The sequence below is a fragment of the Rattus norvegicus genome, chromosome 1, assembly GCF_021556685.1.
Source record: "Rattus norvegicus strain SHRSP/BbbUtx chromosome 1, alternate assembly SHRSP_T2T, whole genome shotgun sequence".
In the NCBI taxonomy this organism is placed as follows: domain Eukaryota; kingdom Metazoa; phylum Chordata; class Mammalia; order Rodentia; family Muridae; genus Rattus; species Rattus norvegicus.
This window is the reverse complement of record NC_141534.1, coordinates 270,180,001-270,197,478: the sequence shown is the minus strand read 5'-3', so window position 1 is coordinate 270,197,478 and position 17,478 is coordinate 270,180,001. Positions and strand designations below refer to the sequence as shown.

The following is a 17,478-nucleotide window of genomic DNA, read 5'->3' as shown; positions in this document are numbered from 1 at the left end:
ATAAAGGGGCTGGTCCTATAGATCCGAAAGGACAGGACCTCCACAACACAGGGCAGCACAGGATTTCTGAGAGGAGTCGCAGTGAGGATCCAGTATTGATAATGTGTAGCAGAAACCAGAGGCCTCGTACCAGACCAAAGAGTCATTGCAATGAGCATTTGCAAGCAAAGAAGTGTGGACAGGGAGTATACTGTGGGACACACTGACACACTATAGATTCCACGAAATTATTTTCTCTGTTGTGTAGGAAGTCACAAGGGTGGAGGAGGGCAGGTACAAGGGGAGGGGGAGATGAGTGGGATTGGAGTACATGATGTGAGATTTACAAAAAGCCAAAATAACTTTTTAAAAATCAAAAAACTGGAGTCAGAATTCTGGAATTTGGGTTTCTTTTAAAAACACAGAATTATAAGAATCTGTTTTCGTTTTAATCCCAGATGTGGGGATGTGGAGTTACTTCAGACTGTCCACAGCAGCTGACTAGCAGAGGCACGGTTTTGCCAGCTGCAGACAGTGTCTGAGATTGTGTGACGTTTGGAATTCTGGGAGCCTTTCAAAGGGTATAAAGCTAAGGGCCCGAGAGGGGAGGGTTGGCCGTGAACTCGACTGCAGCAGGTCGCATACTTCCAGTACAGCCAGCCTACAGAACGAGAGCTCCTATCAAAATGAATAAAGTGGACATGTAAACTTAAAAGACTGTAATGAAATCCTATACTCCAATTCCCAAAAGACACATAGGTATTAAGCATAGGAAGCTCAATAACAGACATCAGGGTCCACACCTGTGGTCAATGGCAGACCTGCAGTGGGAACCTGACTTTCTGTCTCTCTGTGTAGCACGGGGAGGCTACAGAAGAAACAGCCACTAGGAAGCGTCAGGCTTAGCTCAGCACCTGAATCCTGGAGGATAAGGCTAGCAAACCATAACCATTGAGGAAGGAGGACCCAGTACCACTGACAGTCCACAATAAGCCACACGGAGTTCAGACCGAGGGAAAGCTGCAAGGACACGTGTTCTAAGATGGCTGATGCGGCCTACCCATTGATGACGACTGCAGAATGTCCAAATCGGTTGACATCTCTGTGGAGATTTGGTTTAGGCAATGTCTTCCATTCATCACAAGCTAGAAAAAAAAAAGAAAGAAATAAGAGCTGTAAGAAATTAAAATGAAATAAAAAGTAATCACTGACGAAATTAGAGACGGGATACTTAAACTCAGAAGAAAAGATTAATTTTCCATTATCTGCAGCTTAGTATCATTAATCAACTACCATAAGTCTTCCAATAAAAACAACTCATAAAATTTTCACCGATAACTTGAAGTGTATGAGAATTAACAAGAGTGAATGAAATTGTATCGGTTGTGTGTGGAGATAATCCACTGACTGATCTCTACTGAAAACATCAAAAGTCACATAGTAAAGTCCCTGAATGTCACTACGGGCACACCTGTAAACGCTATCAGTTGTTACCTGCACGCATATGGCAGTAAGCTGGACGCATAATGTCCACCAATAGAATGTCCAAAGGAAAATTATAAGATAACACTGAACTGGCTTTAATGATATAATGTTTCAAGAAAAATGCTTTTATTTGATGTTGGAAAGAATACTTCAGTTGTACAAAAGCCTGGATTTAAAAACTTTTTAAACAACAAAAATAATTCAGTTATACAAACAACATGGAGAGAAAATGGTTAAAGAAAAACTATCCTGTATTTGAGAAGGAGATGGGGAAGAACACAGGAGCTGGAGGGGGAGGGGGAGGGAATGCTACAAATCCCTGGGGACAGGCTTAGGGTACTTTATTACCTCCCAATTTCTTAAGCGTGTCCTGTCAAAAACAGGTGCTGGCATTTAGTTTAATTGTATTAAGCTTTTGAAAATACTATTTTATTAACCTTAGAAATCCACAAAAATAGTAAATTTATAGAACTAATTATAAAGGTTAAGATTATAATAAATTACATACTTTCTTACCCATATAATTGTGCCTATAACACAGACAGTAAAGAGCTTTAACTCAATATTCTTACTAAAAATGATCAAAGGATTTATAAAATCCAAAATCATAGTTCATAAACTGAGGCTGGGATACTGAAAGCAGTAAAATACATGCCAACCTGTATTTCCCAAAGAATATTCCAAGAACACAAACAGAACCAAAAACAGAGTATTTAGTCTGTAGAGCTCTCAAGGTGACCAAAAGAGCTGCCTGATAACTCAGAAATGAGAATAAAAGCCAAACAATTTTGTTTAAGTGTTTTTGCTTTATCCACAGAAACAGTGTCCACGGGAGGCCTAACAGCACTCCTACAAGTCAATACTCTGCAGATTATAATTGTTTTGTGTGTGTGTGTGTGTGTGTGTGTGTGTGTGTGTGTGTGTGCGTGTGCACTGTATATGAATGTGTGTATACCCACAGACATGTTGTATGTGTTTGCAGGTTATTTTACACAGGTTTTTCTTTGCAGTTCAACTGCATGCCCTGGGGAGGCTGGCCCAGAACGTGGAGGGACTCTCCTGTCTCCGTCTCCGCCTCACCTTAGCCTCGCTGTAATCACAGACTGGCTCTGGGAAGTCAAGCTCAGGTCCGAAGGCTTATACTTTACCTCCTACAACATCGTCCCAGTCCTGAAGGTTACATTTTTTAAATCTATGACAAAGACCTGTGACTGCCAATTTTATGTGTTATGGTTAATTTAAGAAATGTGTATAATGTGCATTTACCAATATAAAATTGTATAAAATCGCTTTCAAAGTGGTGTTTGCCTCCGTAACTTGAAAAGGCTTTACAAGGATTCAGTGAGTTTGCTACAGAATTGTCTTGGGTTATCAGACCTACTGGAGGTTAAGCAGCAGCTTAAGGTTTGTCAGAAACCGTTTGTCTCTCTGTCACTTGGCTTGTGTCTATTTGAAATTTCCTGTTAGAAGGATTTTGAGCCATTATTCTTTTCTCAGAAGAGGCGTGACCTACACGTGCAGGTCTCAATAAGACACTAAGTGGAGATGTTCGGGTCAATGAGTTCAGGTATTTAGATGCCAACCACCCCTCTAACTCAAACACACATAATTTATATTGCTAGCTATTTATACGCTGTGTATTGATACTGAAAAGACACTACATTGTTTTATACATGCTAAGAGGCCCAGAATATCAAGACTAGTTAACACGATGGAGGCTCTGTTAAGACAGCCATACCCCAAAAGATGTGAAATAAAATACACAGACATTCATGGTTTCCACATTGTTGAAATGTATAATCGTCCAATGGACAAGAACCACATGCCATCTTACTAAAATTTAAAAGAAGAGAAACAGTAATTGCACTGCCACCACAGCAGAGTTCTCTGCGTTCTGATGGCAGCATATTCAACACTAAGGAACAAGACACCAGGCCACACTTCCGTAAGAAGACAGCAAAGGTGTGAGCTCTGACCCAACGAGTGGGCAAGAAAGCAGACCTGGTAAGGGCGGGTCCTCACTAGATGCAAGCAGTATTTCAGCCAGGTGATGTGACCCAGCAATTACTCCAGCGACTGGTGACATCACTGAGGAAGAGCGTAGCCTGTGGGATTTGTGACAGGCTCATGTGAGGAGCCCACTAGAGACTGGCTCCTCATGTGCACACTACGCGTGCATGTGCAGAGCCATGTCTTCTGCAGTGGAAACTTACAGCACTTCATTCTTGCTACCCCCAGACAGCACAGCCCACATATTACTGAGTGACTGTATAGCCAGAGCCTCCCATCATGCGCTGACAGCATCATCAATAAGATAAAGCAGAAGATAAAAATGATCGAGACCACGGGGACCAAGTCCCTGCATAAGCAGGTAGCTCTGACCTGTCACTCAGCACGGCCACACCAGCATCCCTCCCTCCACACCTTACAGATGCATGGTGAGTCTGGATAAAATGGGGAGAACGCAAATGGGCCAGCTCGACAAATATTTCAGTACAAATCGAAAGTATTAATAATCAACACCAAGCTAATACCATTTGCTTACACGCAGACTACTCCAGCTCTTACACACAAAGCCTATTATATCATTATTCTCTTTGGCTGCAATCTAAAAGTGGATCTTCTGCCAAGGAGGAAATAAACTTCTAGAATAGCCCAGCTATTATCTCTTCATAATCAGTTTAAGCCTAGACAATTTGAAAGAAATTTTACACAGAACTGACATCTTTAAATTGAGAGAAATACACGCCATAGCAACATATTAAAAGTTCTCAGAGGACATTTTTAAACACTCTGCTGCAAGGCGTTTCAGTGTGCAAGCCAAACACAAAATACTGCAGTTAGAGTCACCAGTCTTCAACTCAAATTTTAACATCCTGCACCATCAGAACTACTTATCAATGAAGATACATACATACATACATACATACATACATACATATATATATAATTATTTGAAGAACTTTGGGTGAAATTTTAATATTGATTTAATTTACTGATTATGTAGAAAATAATCCACATTTTTCTTATTTGTTGACTGATTTTTTTTCTACAAATTCCCATGGTTTCCATGAAACTACACATCTGTAATTCTGTGAGAATTCTGTTAGTGCTCTAAACTACTCAAAATATTCAATATTCCAGGGGCTGGAGAGATGCTCAGCTGTTAAGAGCACCAACTGCTCTTTTAAAGGAACCTGGTTCGATTCCCAACATCCACATGGCGGCTCACAACTCTTGGTAACTCCCATTCCAGGCATCCAAACGCCCTCTTCATGCCTCTGCAGGCACCAGACACACAGAGGTGCACTGACACAAACGCAGACGAAACAGTCACGCACATAAGGTAAAAGGTCGCAGCTGTTTTAAGTGCTGTGCTTTCTGTCACTTTTACGAGTGGGGTTGAAACGTGGTACGAAGAACAAACAGGACGTCTATACAAGAGTAGACAGAAGACAGATATAAAGAAAAAATCTAATCTTTTATATTTTGTAATGGAAAGATAAATTTGCTACAGTGCCAAGTGTTTTTCTGTCCTATTCATAATTGTTGGCAATCAAATAAGGTTTGCTTATACCTTTAGGAGTCAAAGCTTCCTTAATATTCTAAAGTAGCACAGCGCTGTCTCGGTGACCTCATTCTCGGGATGTCTCTGCTGGTCAAAGTGAGCATAGCTCCCTGTGTCCCCAACTTGAGATGACTTCACGTTTTAACCAAAAAAAAAAAAAAAAAAAGGTATTCCCTGTTGGCTTCAGTGGTCTTCATATAGGAAACTGTGTGCATAAGTTTCTTGATAATTAATCATAATTTTATTTCTATTTAAATCCTACATTGTGCTCTTCTGAAACAGTACTAACTTCTATTTGCCAACGCTGTGGGAAACTATTCTTCCTGACTGCTTCTCCACACTGCATCATCCAGGGTTTACAAACGCTCCTCTCGGTACATGATTTCTTTCTAGAACTCTTATTTCGTAATCTTCATATTAAAAACAATCTCTGCAGTGGCTCCCACCTCTGACACTAGCACTTGGGACCTGTGACAAGATCACTCTGATAAGACTAGACTGTGTCTCAGACAGCGCACAGGACAGACACCCTGGACTATAAACGGGACCTTTCTCAAAGGGGGTGGGGGGAGAGAGATTAGGAGAACTGGGAATCCACTGTTCCTGTATCATTTGTTTTGCTCCTTGACTCTCCTTCTTGGCCTCACTACTTGATGGTCAGTTTGAGGGTGAATCACAGTGAAATGCAAATACACCGTAAAGAATGTAATCAAATCCACCTGACGGTTACTGCTGGGTTTTTGTTACATGGATAAGCTGATATGCCTCTTCCCAACTAAAAGATTGTTCCAAGTTTTCCAGTTAGAACAGGGCCCAGGGAGGGAATAGTGTAGTGGGGGATTTAAAAATCTCTGTTAAGACTGTACTTCAGATGTGGAATACGCCATTTTGCAATTCCTGTGACTGGATTTAGTGCCAGTGAGCTGCGAGCTCGTTTTCCCTCGATGAGTACACAGTGTAATACACACTGTGTAGACAATGAAACTGTACACGATAAAGTCTGTACACAGTCAAGCTCGGCAGGGAGTGTTAGGCAAACACGGCTGTCCACTTCGACAAACCGAGAGGCACCATTTTCTCTTATTGATTTTGATTTTTTAAGAGGGTGGATGGAAAGGAAGGGGGAAGGGAGGGAAGCAGCAGATACCTGCTGTACCAACGATTTCCTTTATCCAATACCAAAGAGAAAGATAACACTTCAGCCAAAGATGCAACCTGACTCACCACAGGAAATGGCGTGAAAGTTCTCCAGGGTTTTCTTGACCTACAAAGTAACAAACTGGCTCTTTTCCTGGCTCAGCCAGACATAAACCATGAAAATACCGTAAAATAATTAGAAAATATTGACTAATAAAACCTCCAGGAAATGAAAATAAATTTAAGCACAAAGAGCAGGCCAGATGGAATTTGCAGAACTTTGTTGGAATGTTCCAAAAAATTAAATAAGTAGATTATTTAATTCGCGTTTATGATTGTATCATGAAATCATGGCCTACAGGGCTGTATCCTTTCTACATGATTCATATGTAGTACTTCATAGGGTTGTACAAAATCATGTACACTATGCTTCATAAACTAGGTGGCATGTCCACTCTGCTGTATAATAAAACAATTGAAACATGCGTCATTATTTTACCAATACCAATTAAAACATTACTGCTCAAAATGTGGACTTGTTTCCCATCTGTAACATTTCTTGTAAACGCTGCTAAGGAATGAAAGCCATCCATGAAGCCACTGTGTTCTGAGAATCCACACATGGAACCATCACTAACTAAATGGGACAGGGATTACAGACACTGTCCACGGAATCCTGCTCCTCTGCCTGGTCCCAAAGTCACCCAACTCAGGCTTTACACTGTCATTCTTCTATTACATTGACAAAGATAAAAAATTAATTATCCTTTGTCATCTTGTTGCAGACTTTTATTTAAATTCTGAACAGGAACCTACCTTTACCAGGGGGGTGCAGCTCTCTAGGGCAACACTATCACTAACAATAAGTAACAAAAGGACTAAATGAAAACCTCAGGTTCTAAACTCTGAGGTCAAGCTAGGTTTGCAACTAAAACACCAAGTAACATGTCCTGCTAAGTGTTAGAGCTGACCATGGTCGCTCATTAGATCTGGCTTTATTAGTCACATTTCAGTCACTTTTTATTTAACTCTTCAGTGTTGTGTCTGTGTGCATGAATATATAGGCGTGAGTGCCAGAGCCCATGGAAGCTAGAGAAGCTGGATCCCTCTGGAACAGGAGGTGCAGGCAGGAGTGAGCCACCCAACAGAGGCAACCCAAAGTTGGGGTCTCTACCATTCTTAACCAATCCAACTCTCGAGCCCCTTCGATCACTTATTAAAGATTCTTGTTGTGCGGTAACTATGTGTATTGTTGGGAGTGGGAGTGGAATGTGCACTTGAGTGTGGTTGGCCATGGAGGACATACGATCCTCTGGCCATCAGATCCTCTGGAGCTGGGGTTGCAGGCAGGCGTGAGCCACCAGAGCCGGTGCTACGACTTGACCTTGAGTGATTTGCAACTCCTATTCTCTTAACCACTGAGCAATCACCAATCCCTTCAGTCACTTCACGAAAAGACAGCTGTCTAGAGACTAACAAGTGTGTTATTTACACTTGGTTTTGATTTTCCCATCGCCCTTCCCCAGGAGCTCCAGGCTGCAGACCTTAGCATTTTGAAAACCAGCAGCACATAGTATAGTGGTTAAATCTTTACCAGACACAATGTAATGTGCACAGGACAATGTTATATTCCCCAAGATTAATGATTTAATTATATAGAATTACACTGGCCTGAGATTGAAACTGTGAATCTTAGAACAATGAGAAATTAGTATTGGCATAAATATGATTAAAACTCATGTAGCCCCCTCAGAGGCATCTCGCTTAAACATGACAAGGAGGGACTGGGGATTTAGCTCAGTGGTAGAGCGCTTACCTAGGAAGCGCAAGGCCCTGGGTTCGGTCCCCAGCTCCGAAAAAAAAGAACCAAAAAAAAAAAAAAAAAAACATGACAAGGAAATTCCTTATACGAGAAAGAAAAAATGCTTTAAAAATACATTTTTTTGTTTGGTTCATTATATTGCCTGTCTGCCTCCAACGAACAATCACTGCTTCAAAATAAAGATTCTTTTATGTGAAAAACAGCACAAAACTATTTTCTTCAGGCAAACACTGCGACACGTGTGTCACCAACAAGAGGTATATTTATTTCTATCAATCCACAGCATTAAGAAATAAACATTAAGTCTAAGTTATGTGACACCATACGGAACACTAAGAGCAAGTATGGGACCCGACCCATCAGCGTGGCAGTGAAGCAGACGGACACAGGTCTTAGAACTAGGGATGCTATACTCCTCTAGATCAGCCCCTGTCACTCACGCCTGATAGCTGAGGCAGTGACATTGTCACAGACCTTGACAGAGGCTTCAGGCTTTGTACATGAACCCTTCAACAGTATCTAACTCTCAGCTTCATAGACTGAGGATATCCCAACCTCTCTTCCTGTTTCTGAAACAAAACAAAACTTGCTTTTTTTTCCTATACTCCACAAGCTCTTTTGACACAAAAAAAAAAAACCTGAAATATAATCTCCAATAATAATGTGAGAATAAAAATAGGTTCTCAATAGATTGCTTACAAAACAGCTAGTCTTATTCAGTTCACTAAATGACAAGCATTGTGTAGAAGTTTGCTGGAAAAAAAAAGTCTAATGTAAAAATTCAAAATCTCACTTTGTGAACCTTTAACAGTAACAACGACATCCTATTCTGTTACTTTAAAAAAAATTATAGAAGAAATGTGCACGAACAAAATAAAATAAATAAAGGTTTCATTTTCCTCTGGAAAGATAAGCTCACTGTCTCAACACCAGGTAAAAGAAGTCACTGCAACTTGGATTCGCTGTCCCAATCAACCTATTTTCTCTGGACCTCAGCCAATAATTTAGGAGCTTTCTAAAAGCTGGGACCGTCCCACGCAAACTGTAAGAAACCATTCTCATTATTATTATTATTATTTCAGAGGTAACATTTTTCTTATTAAAGACTGAATAATCACAAACTCACTTAGCATTTTTTTTTTCTTTTTTTCGGAGCTGGGGACCGAACCCAGGGCCTTGCGCTTGCTAGGCAAGTGCTCTACCGCTGAGCTAAATCCCCAACCCCTCACTTAGCATTCTTAATGTTATGAATGGCAACTTCCCCCAGCAAATGTCTAATAGCATCAAGACCAAAGGGCTTTATTAATTGTCAACTGTTCTTTTCCTGGGTGGCCACATGAAGAAAAAAAAAAAAAAAACCTAACAGAGCAGACTGTGTACCTTTATGGTGTTAAGGAGTAAATCCATCTTCCATCCAATTAGCCTCCTTTACTTTTACACATCAAGGGAATGGCTTCGAATTTGATATAGTGCTTTATTTGTACCATCAATAAAGGACTCTCTCGTGCATTGCCAAATGTATTTTAAGTACCAGCCAGCTTTCAGTGATAACATGGCTTTCACGGTGAAGCAAGGCTTTCACTGCCGTGATGTACTAGCGAGGTATGTGTAGTCTGTCATAGCGCGCGTCCCCCCACACACAGCATTAACAAGAACACAGCACAATGAACAAGCGAGTGCCTAACTCAGCGCTTTCTGCAGCTCTCTCGAAGGCCCCGTTCAGCCCGTCTCACTCACAGGTACACACTGGATTCACTGTCTCCTCGTCACACTGCATTGTCTCTTTCTCCACACTCCTTTGGATGAACTTCCCTCCCATACTCAGGAAATATATTCAACATATTTAAAATAGAATAAGTTTTGCTCATCCTGGCTAAATATAAAGTGTTTGAATTCTTACTGTCTTAGCTTCGGTAGTTTGATGGTATTACATATCTATCCGTCATTGAAACCAATGCAGTGTAAGATCCAAGGGGCTGATACAGTTCTCAAATAAGGACACGACAGTCAGATGCTTCTAAAGGTCAGAAGGTCATTCACGCCCACAATTCTCCTCTGTCTCTGATACTAACCCATCCCAACGCACCTGATCTTGCCTCTGTATGACCACTGCGCTGAAATTAGAGGACACCCGATTCACAGTCTGTGAGTAAACTGATCTCTAAAGTGACATATAGGCATGCTGTCAGTCTGTCTGAGAGAGCTGTCCGTATTTCCTCTGTGCAGTCCTAACAGATACATACCTATGTCATATGCCAGGAAGTCGGCAGAAAAGCACTTGGCACCGTTACTCAGGGAAGTGTCATTATGAGTGTTTCCTCCAAAAACAAGCACAGCTCCACTGATAAGCACAGCTGAGTGAAGGTATCTGGCAAACCCACTTTCTTTCAAAATAGTCCTACAGGATAAAATTTAGAAATGTATTACAAAGGATAAAGAGACTTCCCCGATTTTATAAAGCATTGGCTTCGGATATAAAACTTCTTCTGGGAAATATAAGGGGAAAATACATATATTTTAACAACTTGTAAATAATTTCAAAGCTTTAATATTTTAGAAAGAATATTTGTAGAATCTCAATATCTCAAGGTGGTTTGAGGAAGTACAATATAGATAGAATTTTTAATACTAATAAATTGTATTTTGAATGTTTTTTTTACTTTCGAAGGTAGGAAAACAGTCTACCTCATAGGAAAGAACTGAAACACCATGACTTTTTCATGATAAGACAAGCAAAAAGTATAATAAATTTAGTCCAAATTACATTGGGTTAAAATTATAAAATTGATAAGGACCCCCTTAATGAGTCTTTACGTTTAATTAAAATTGACATACAAAAATGCAGATACCATAAGTCAAAATCTCAATGAATTTCCACAAGACGAGCATTACCAAATAATCCAAGAACCTGGACAGAAACATGGTTTACTTCAATGAGCAGCCCTACCTTACTTTCATATGGGTTGTACTCATCTGTGTTTAGATTCTTAAGCTTGTCTTCAGATGCATCTACAATGTGTAATTACAAACTGCACATAGGGGCTGGAGAGATGGCACAGCAGTTGGGAGCACATCAGCACTAGGTAGCTCCAAACTCTGGCCTCCACAGGCACCTGTGCTGGCTCACACACACCTGTGCTCACATGCACCTGTGCTCACATGTACCTGTACTCACATGCATCTGTGCTCACTCACACACACCTGTGCTCACACACACCTGTACTCACATGCACATGTGCTCGCTCACACACACCTGTGCTCACATGCACCTGTGCTCACATGCACCTGTACTCACATGCATCTGTGCTCACTCACACACACCTGTGCTCACACATACCTGTACTCACATGAATCTGTGCTCACTCACACACACCTGTGCTCACATGCACCTGTGCACACATGCACCTGTGCTCGCTCACACACACCTGTGCTCACATGCACCTCTACTCACACACACCTGTGTTCACACATGCACCTGCACTCATGCCCACATGCACACACACACACTTAAAAAATAAATGCTCTGAAATACATTTTTATAAACAGTAAAATTTACATAAAGTACTATAAGCATATGCTCAGAATTATAAATGTCTCTGAATAAACCAATATATAAAGATGAACAGTAATATAAATTACTACTTCGTGGTAATTATGATTCAAAATATAAACACAGTAAGCATGTATTAAATCGTTGGTTTGTATCTAGTCTCTAAAACCATGTTTTGTTTTGTTTTGGTTTGGTTTTTTTCCGGAACTGGGGACCGAACCCAGGGCCTTGCGGTTGCTAGGCAAGCACTCTACCACTGAGCTAAATCCCCAACCCCTAAAACCATGTTTTTTTTTTAATATCATCTAATGCTAAAGAAAGAGACAGACTCCCAGAATGACAATCTGAAGGGTTCCACGGGTTTTCCAGGAGAAGACCCTTAATTAATACAAAATAGTTTTAAGGTTGCAGAAAAGGTATGATCTCATAAACCTCATGAAGAGCAACATTAGACACTTCAGAGTGTCTGCTAAGCTTGGGTTAGAAATGTCAATACCGAGTCTGACCAGGGAGCACAGGCCTCTGATGCCAGCAACTTAGGCGTCTAAGACAGGAGGATCACAACTCAAGGGCTGCCTGGGCACTGTAGTAAGTCCTGCTTCACAATAAAAAGCAGCACAACGGGGGTGTGGCCAGGAACAGAGAGCTCAGCCTCCGGGTGACCTGCCTGCACAGGGCGGCTATGTGTATAAGATTTATGAGGAAGACCACAAAATTCTCGTTCACCTGGAGGACAGAGGAAGGGGAATCCCTGAGTTTGAGGCCAGCCTGATCTACACAGCAAGCTCCAGGTAGCCTACTTAAACCCTACCTCAAAACAATATGTAAACAAATAAATAATAAAGTCTCTGCATGAATGGAGGGTGCTGCATGCACAGAAGTGTAAAGACCAATAGTATCAAACGTCAGTTCTCTGATCTGGAGGTTCAATTTGGGTTAGAGACTGTCGGGGACTGAAGAGACCGCTCCGCAGTTAAGAGCACTTTGTGCCTTGCAGAGGATCCAGGTTCAGGCCCCAGAATGCATATGGAGGCTCACAACTGTTTATAACTCCAGGTCCAGGGCAGCTCATGCCTCTCCAGGCTTGTGGGGACACGTGTACATATGTTGTGCCCAGGCACAGATTCAGGCACACAAACTTAAAAAAAATAAATATTTACGACCATTAAATTAAACTAATATTTAAGAAAAATACTGAATAAGGCAAAGGACTGACAGCTCTCAACGTCTACTATGAGCCAAGTAACCGAGGAAATCTGTCACCGAGGAAACACAGGCGAATCACAGAGCGGACAGGAGAGCCCAGAGACAGACTGACACAAGTATAGCACAAAGAAGCAAGAACTGTTCTGCAGAGGCAGAGGCAGGGCATCCTAGCAGAGCTAAAAAGGCCAAAACAGCTCAGCAAAGGACCGTGTTTCGAAATACACTGTAGTGCACAAAAGAAAACAATTCATGAAGTAAGTCAACCTCAGAACCCCACATTGCAGGTACAAACACACACATGTATTACACACACACATCTGCAACCACACATGCAGGCACGTATGCATACCACATACATATCTATTACACTGATAAAAAAATTAACATAGAATGAATAGAAAGCATGTTGGGGATTGGCCCTAATGCCATTTGTGTGCATTCGGCTCCCTAAATCACACAAGAATCTGCGGGTTCAATGCGAGCCCCCAGTTGGCTCTCATTGGTGAATAGTCACTGGCAGTCAATGGCTGGGCAGGGAGACAGAGGTGGGAGTTTACAATTCCCAGGAAGGGACAGAGGAGGAGGAATAGGAGATTCGGCCATGAGGAGGGCATTCCAGATAAGTCAGGAATATCAGAGGGGAGTGTGTGTTAGTCTTGTGGAGTTAGGAAGTGGCCCACCTGTCGCTCTACTGAGGTCATATTAAAAATAAGCCTGTGTGTGTGTGTGTGTGTGTGTGTGTGTGTATGTGTGTATGTGTGTATGTGTGTATGTGTGTCTCTGTGTGTATGTGTGTATGTGTGTATGTGTGTGTGTCTGTGTGTGTATGTGTGTATGTGTGTCTCTGTGTGTATGTGTGTATGTGTGTATGTGTGTATGTGTGTATGTGTGTGTGTGTATGTGTGTATGTATTTCCAAAGAAATCGTACAAAGAAATGCAACCAAAAAACTATACTGCCCCATATGTGAGAAGAAAAGACACAGATGTCAAATGCATGTATAAAAGTTACACCATCACTCTGTGTGGTCACGGAAATGCATGTGAAAGTAATGGGGAGGCTGCAGTACAACCTATTAAAGTGGCTAAAACTGAAAACACTGACACTGTTAAAAGCTGACAAGCATGGAGGGTAATGAAAACTCACCTCGATTTAAGAGTCAACATGGCCGTCACCTCAACACAATGAGCAGCTTCAGACAATGCTAAACATAACTCTACTCACCACTGTGCATCTTCACGCCTACCAGTGCACTGAAATCTTGGTCCACTCAAGGACCCGCACGTGGTATGAAAGACAAAATGCTTTTTGCAGGGAAATGGCTGGAGCGAAACTTTAAGCTGTTAACTGGCTGTAGTTCTTCATCTATGGGTGAGTCCCTACACGATTCCTCATCCACACTGCACACCATCTGATGGTGTCACCATGCAGATCTTGTCCATACTTTTAAGCTTTCAGGGGTACGGATTCCCTGACATATGCAGATGTCATGGTCTCACAGCAGACATCTTGGTCCCCTTCCTATTAACCTTTTTGCCCCCTTCTCTGAGCCTTAGGTGTAAGGGTTGTGTTGTGATGTATCAACTGGGGCTTGGTACAACACTGAGCATCATGTCAAACAGACAACTGTCACGTGTTCTCTCTCACGTGTGAGATCTAAAAGTTACATGAAAGTAATGGACATGAAAGGGAGGGGGGAGTGTAACAGAAGGAACAGACAGTAAACAGGACTGGAGCACAGGGAAAGTCACAATAAGACCATTACTCTATAACGCATCTCACTTTTACAAGGTATTCCACTGTAAGAATACTGTTATAATGATTTAGTGAATAATATCTCAATTCATAGATCCACTCTTTAAATAATTCTTATAAAAACTGAATCACGTAGAGATAATCTGAACATTCTTATAACCACTTTGCGATAAATCTCATTGTTAAAATTCTATACATAGAAAGTCACCTTTAGTTCTCTTAAAGGCTATAATTAGAAACTACTCGTAAAAAAATAAGTCTGGGTTTTAAAATGTGGGCTACAGCATTAAAAAATACACCCCAAATAATTTTATGCACCCAGTACAGCCTTAACACCAAATAATTAAAATGAAAATCCAAGAAGCATGACCCAATTTCATGTTAACGAAGATTTTTAGTTCCTTATCAAATATTAGCTAACAAGAAACCAGTGGTAATATTTGACTAAAGCTGATTTAAGTTGAGTTACTAAAATAAATCACAATTAGCTAAATTACTTTGATAACGAGCTCTCAAAAGGGCTTTGGTACAAGCTGTCGACAAACCAAGAAAATAAATAAAATTTGTTCCCAATGTATTTCCTGATATTTTTATTGATTATTTTGGAATTTCACAGAATGCACACTTCTGTGCATGCACACAACTTTATGAGTTCATGCAGTGTTGTGTGTGTGTGTGTGTGTGTGTGTGTGTGTGTGTGTGTGTGTGTTTTAAGGCTCTCTCTTGGGACTGGATAACCAATCAGGTAGCTCATCTTTAGAGAAGACAGTCTCTCTCTCTCTCAGCAGCCTTTAACTGCCTACAGTTCTTCATCTATGGGTGAGGCCCTGTAAGATTTCTCATCCACAATGGCACATCAACTGATGATGTCATCACACAGCTCTTGTTCAAAAGTACAGCTTCCCTGCCATCTACAGACATCACTGTCTTACAGCAGACATTCTGCCCCTCTGGCTATTAATCTTCCTGCTCCATTTTCTGAGCCTTAGGTGTAAGGGTTGCATTGTGATGTGTCATTTGAGCCTGGGCACCACACTGTATTTGTTCTCTTAATTGTTGAATAGTCGCTTCCTGCAGTGGCCTCTGTGGTTGTTTGAATAAGAATGGCCCCCAAAGGCTCATATATCTGAATGCTTTGTCATCAGGGGGTGGCACTATTTGGAAGGATTCGGAAGTGTGGCCTTGTTGGGGTGGGTGTGGTCTTGTTGGGTGGGTGTGGCTGTCTTGGAGTACTATGTTAGTAGGCATAGGCTTTGAGGTTTTAAAACCCATGCCATGCCTCGTGTTGCTCTCTTTCTGCTGCCTGTGGAACAAGATGTAGAATTCCCTTTACAGCAATAGAACACCTACCAAGATGATCCACATCTGCTGTAAAAAGCCTCTTTGATGAGGGTGAGAGCTACATTTAGCAGGTATAAGGATAGGTTGCAGACTAAAGTTAAAGTGATAAGTTTAGGAAACTGGAGGTAGTAGATCCTCCTCTGGGCTCCATGACTGGCCCAGCAAGGGGTTGTTAGCAAGGATTACAATTCCAAGAGTTAATTCCTTCCTACTGAGTGGCCTCCAACACAATTAGCTGCTGGTTACTCCCAAGATATACATGCCACTATTATAGTACTGTGTCTGAAATAGACAGCTGGGCCTTGTGGTCCACAGTCTTTACGACTGGGTTGGACTACTGACTGCTTGTTCCCATGGCAGCTTACAAAGGAACTTTGGTTACCATGAGAGCTGGTCTTCAAGGAGGCTTCCAGGATGCTCCAGCTGATACCTCCAAGCCCTACGTTTTAGCACCTTACCTGCAAGGACTCACCTCAGTTCACAGAGGGAATCAGGGACAATGGCAATATCCTATGTGGTTTTGAGAGTCTCTTGGGCCCCTGACCAACGAGCTGAAGAGACGTGTCCCATGCCCGGCCCTGAGGTCTTCGTTAGTCAGTCTGTCTCTTGGGGAATCATAGCATCCCAAATGATGTAACTTCATTTAAATGTTGCACACACACATATACACACACATACATACATACACTCACATATACACATACACTCACATATACATACACTCACATACACATACACTCACATACACACATACCCATACATACACACATGTACTCACATATAAACACATACACTCACATACACACATACACACATGTACTCACATACAAACACATACACACACATACACACAAATACACTCACATACACATACTCATATACACACATACACACATACACTCACATACACACATACACTCACATACACACACACACACACACACACACAACCTTCCAGAGCACCTGTGTCCTCTCTAGAGCTTTCCCTCCACCATCTTTGTCCCTTTCCATTTTCCTGGCTTCTACAGTGACCTGGGTTATATTCTGATGTCTAAAGACTTGGAGCTAAGATCCACGAATGAGAAAGAACATATAGCATTTGTCTTTGTGGCTCTCTGGTACCTCATTCTGAGCAATTATTGTCTAATGCTATCCACTCACCTGCACATATAATGATTTGGTTTCTCTTTACAACTAAGGAGAACGTCCTTGTGTGTTGATTTTCATTATCTGTTCATTAGTTGGAGAACATTTAGGCTGTTCCCACCTACTAGCTATTGTGAACAGAGAAGCATAGAGGGCATAGCTGAGGGAGAACCGGTGCAGTAAGACATGGAGCCCTTCAGGGATTTGACAAGGAGTAGCAGGGCTGGGTCTCGACATAGACTTGATTTAAGGACTCAGACGGTTCTCTGCATAGATTTCCACAGTGGCTGCCCCAGTTGGCAAACGCCCAACAGAGAACGAGGTTCCCGTTTCCCACAGCCCGCCAACATGTGTTTTTGTAGTTATTTTCTTGATCATAGCCCTTCTGTCCAAGGTGAGATGAACTCTCAGAGCAAGTATCTCTTGCACGTCCGAGTTGCCAAGGGTGCTGAACACTTCTCAACTTAGCCATTTTTAACTCTTCTTTTGA

At 41.6% G+C, this 17,478-nt stretch overlaps 1 protein-coding gene across 3 annotated transcripts in view; it reads right to left on the bottom strand.

The window, feature by feature from the left end:
• Positions 1-17,478, bottom strand: part of Atrnl1 (attractin like 1) — a 543,698-nt gene that overhangs the window by 470,803 nt on the left and 55,417 nt on the right. For all 3 annotated transcript variants that reach the window (XM_087552341.1, NM_001431114.1, NM_001431115.1), the window contains 2 exon segments: positions 10,235-10,389; positions 1,040-1,124 (listed from right to left, as the gene is read on the bottom strand). In XM_087552341.1, coding sequence (XP_087408467.1) covers positions 1,040-1,124; positions 10,235-10,389 — 240 coding nt within the window.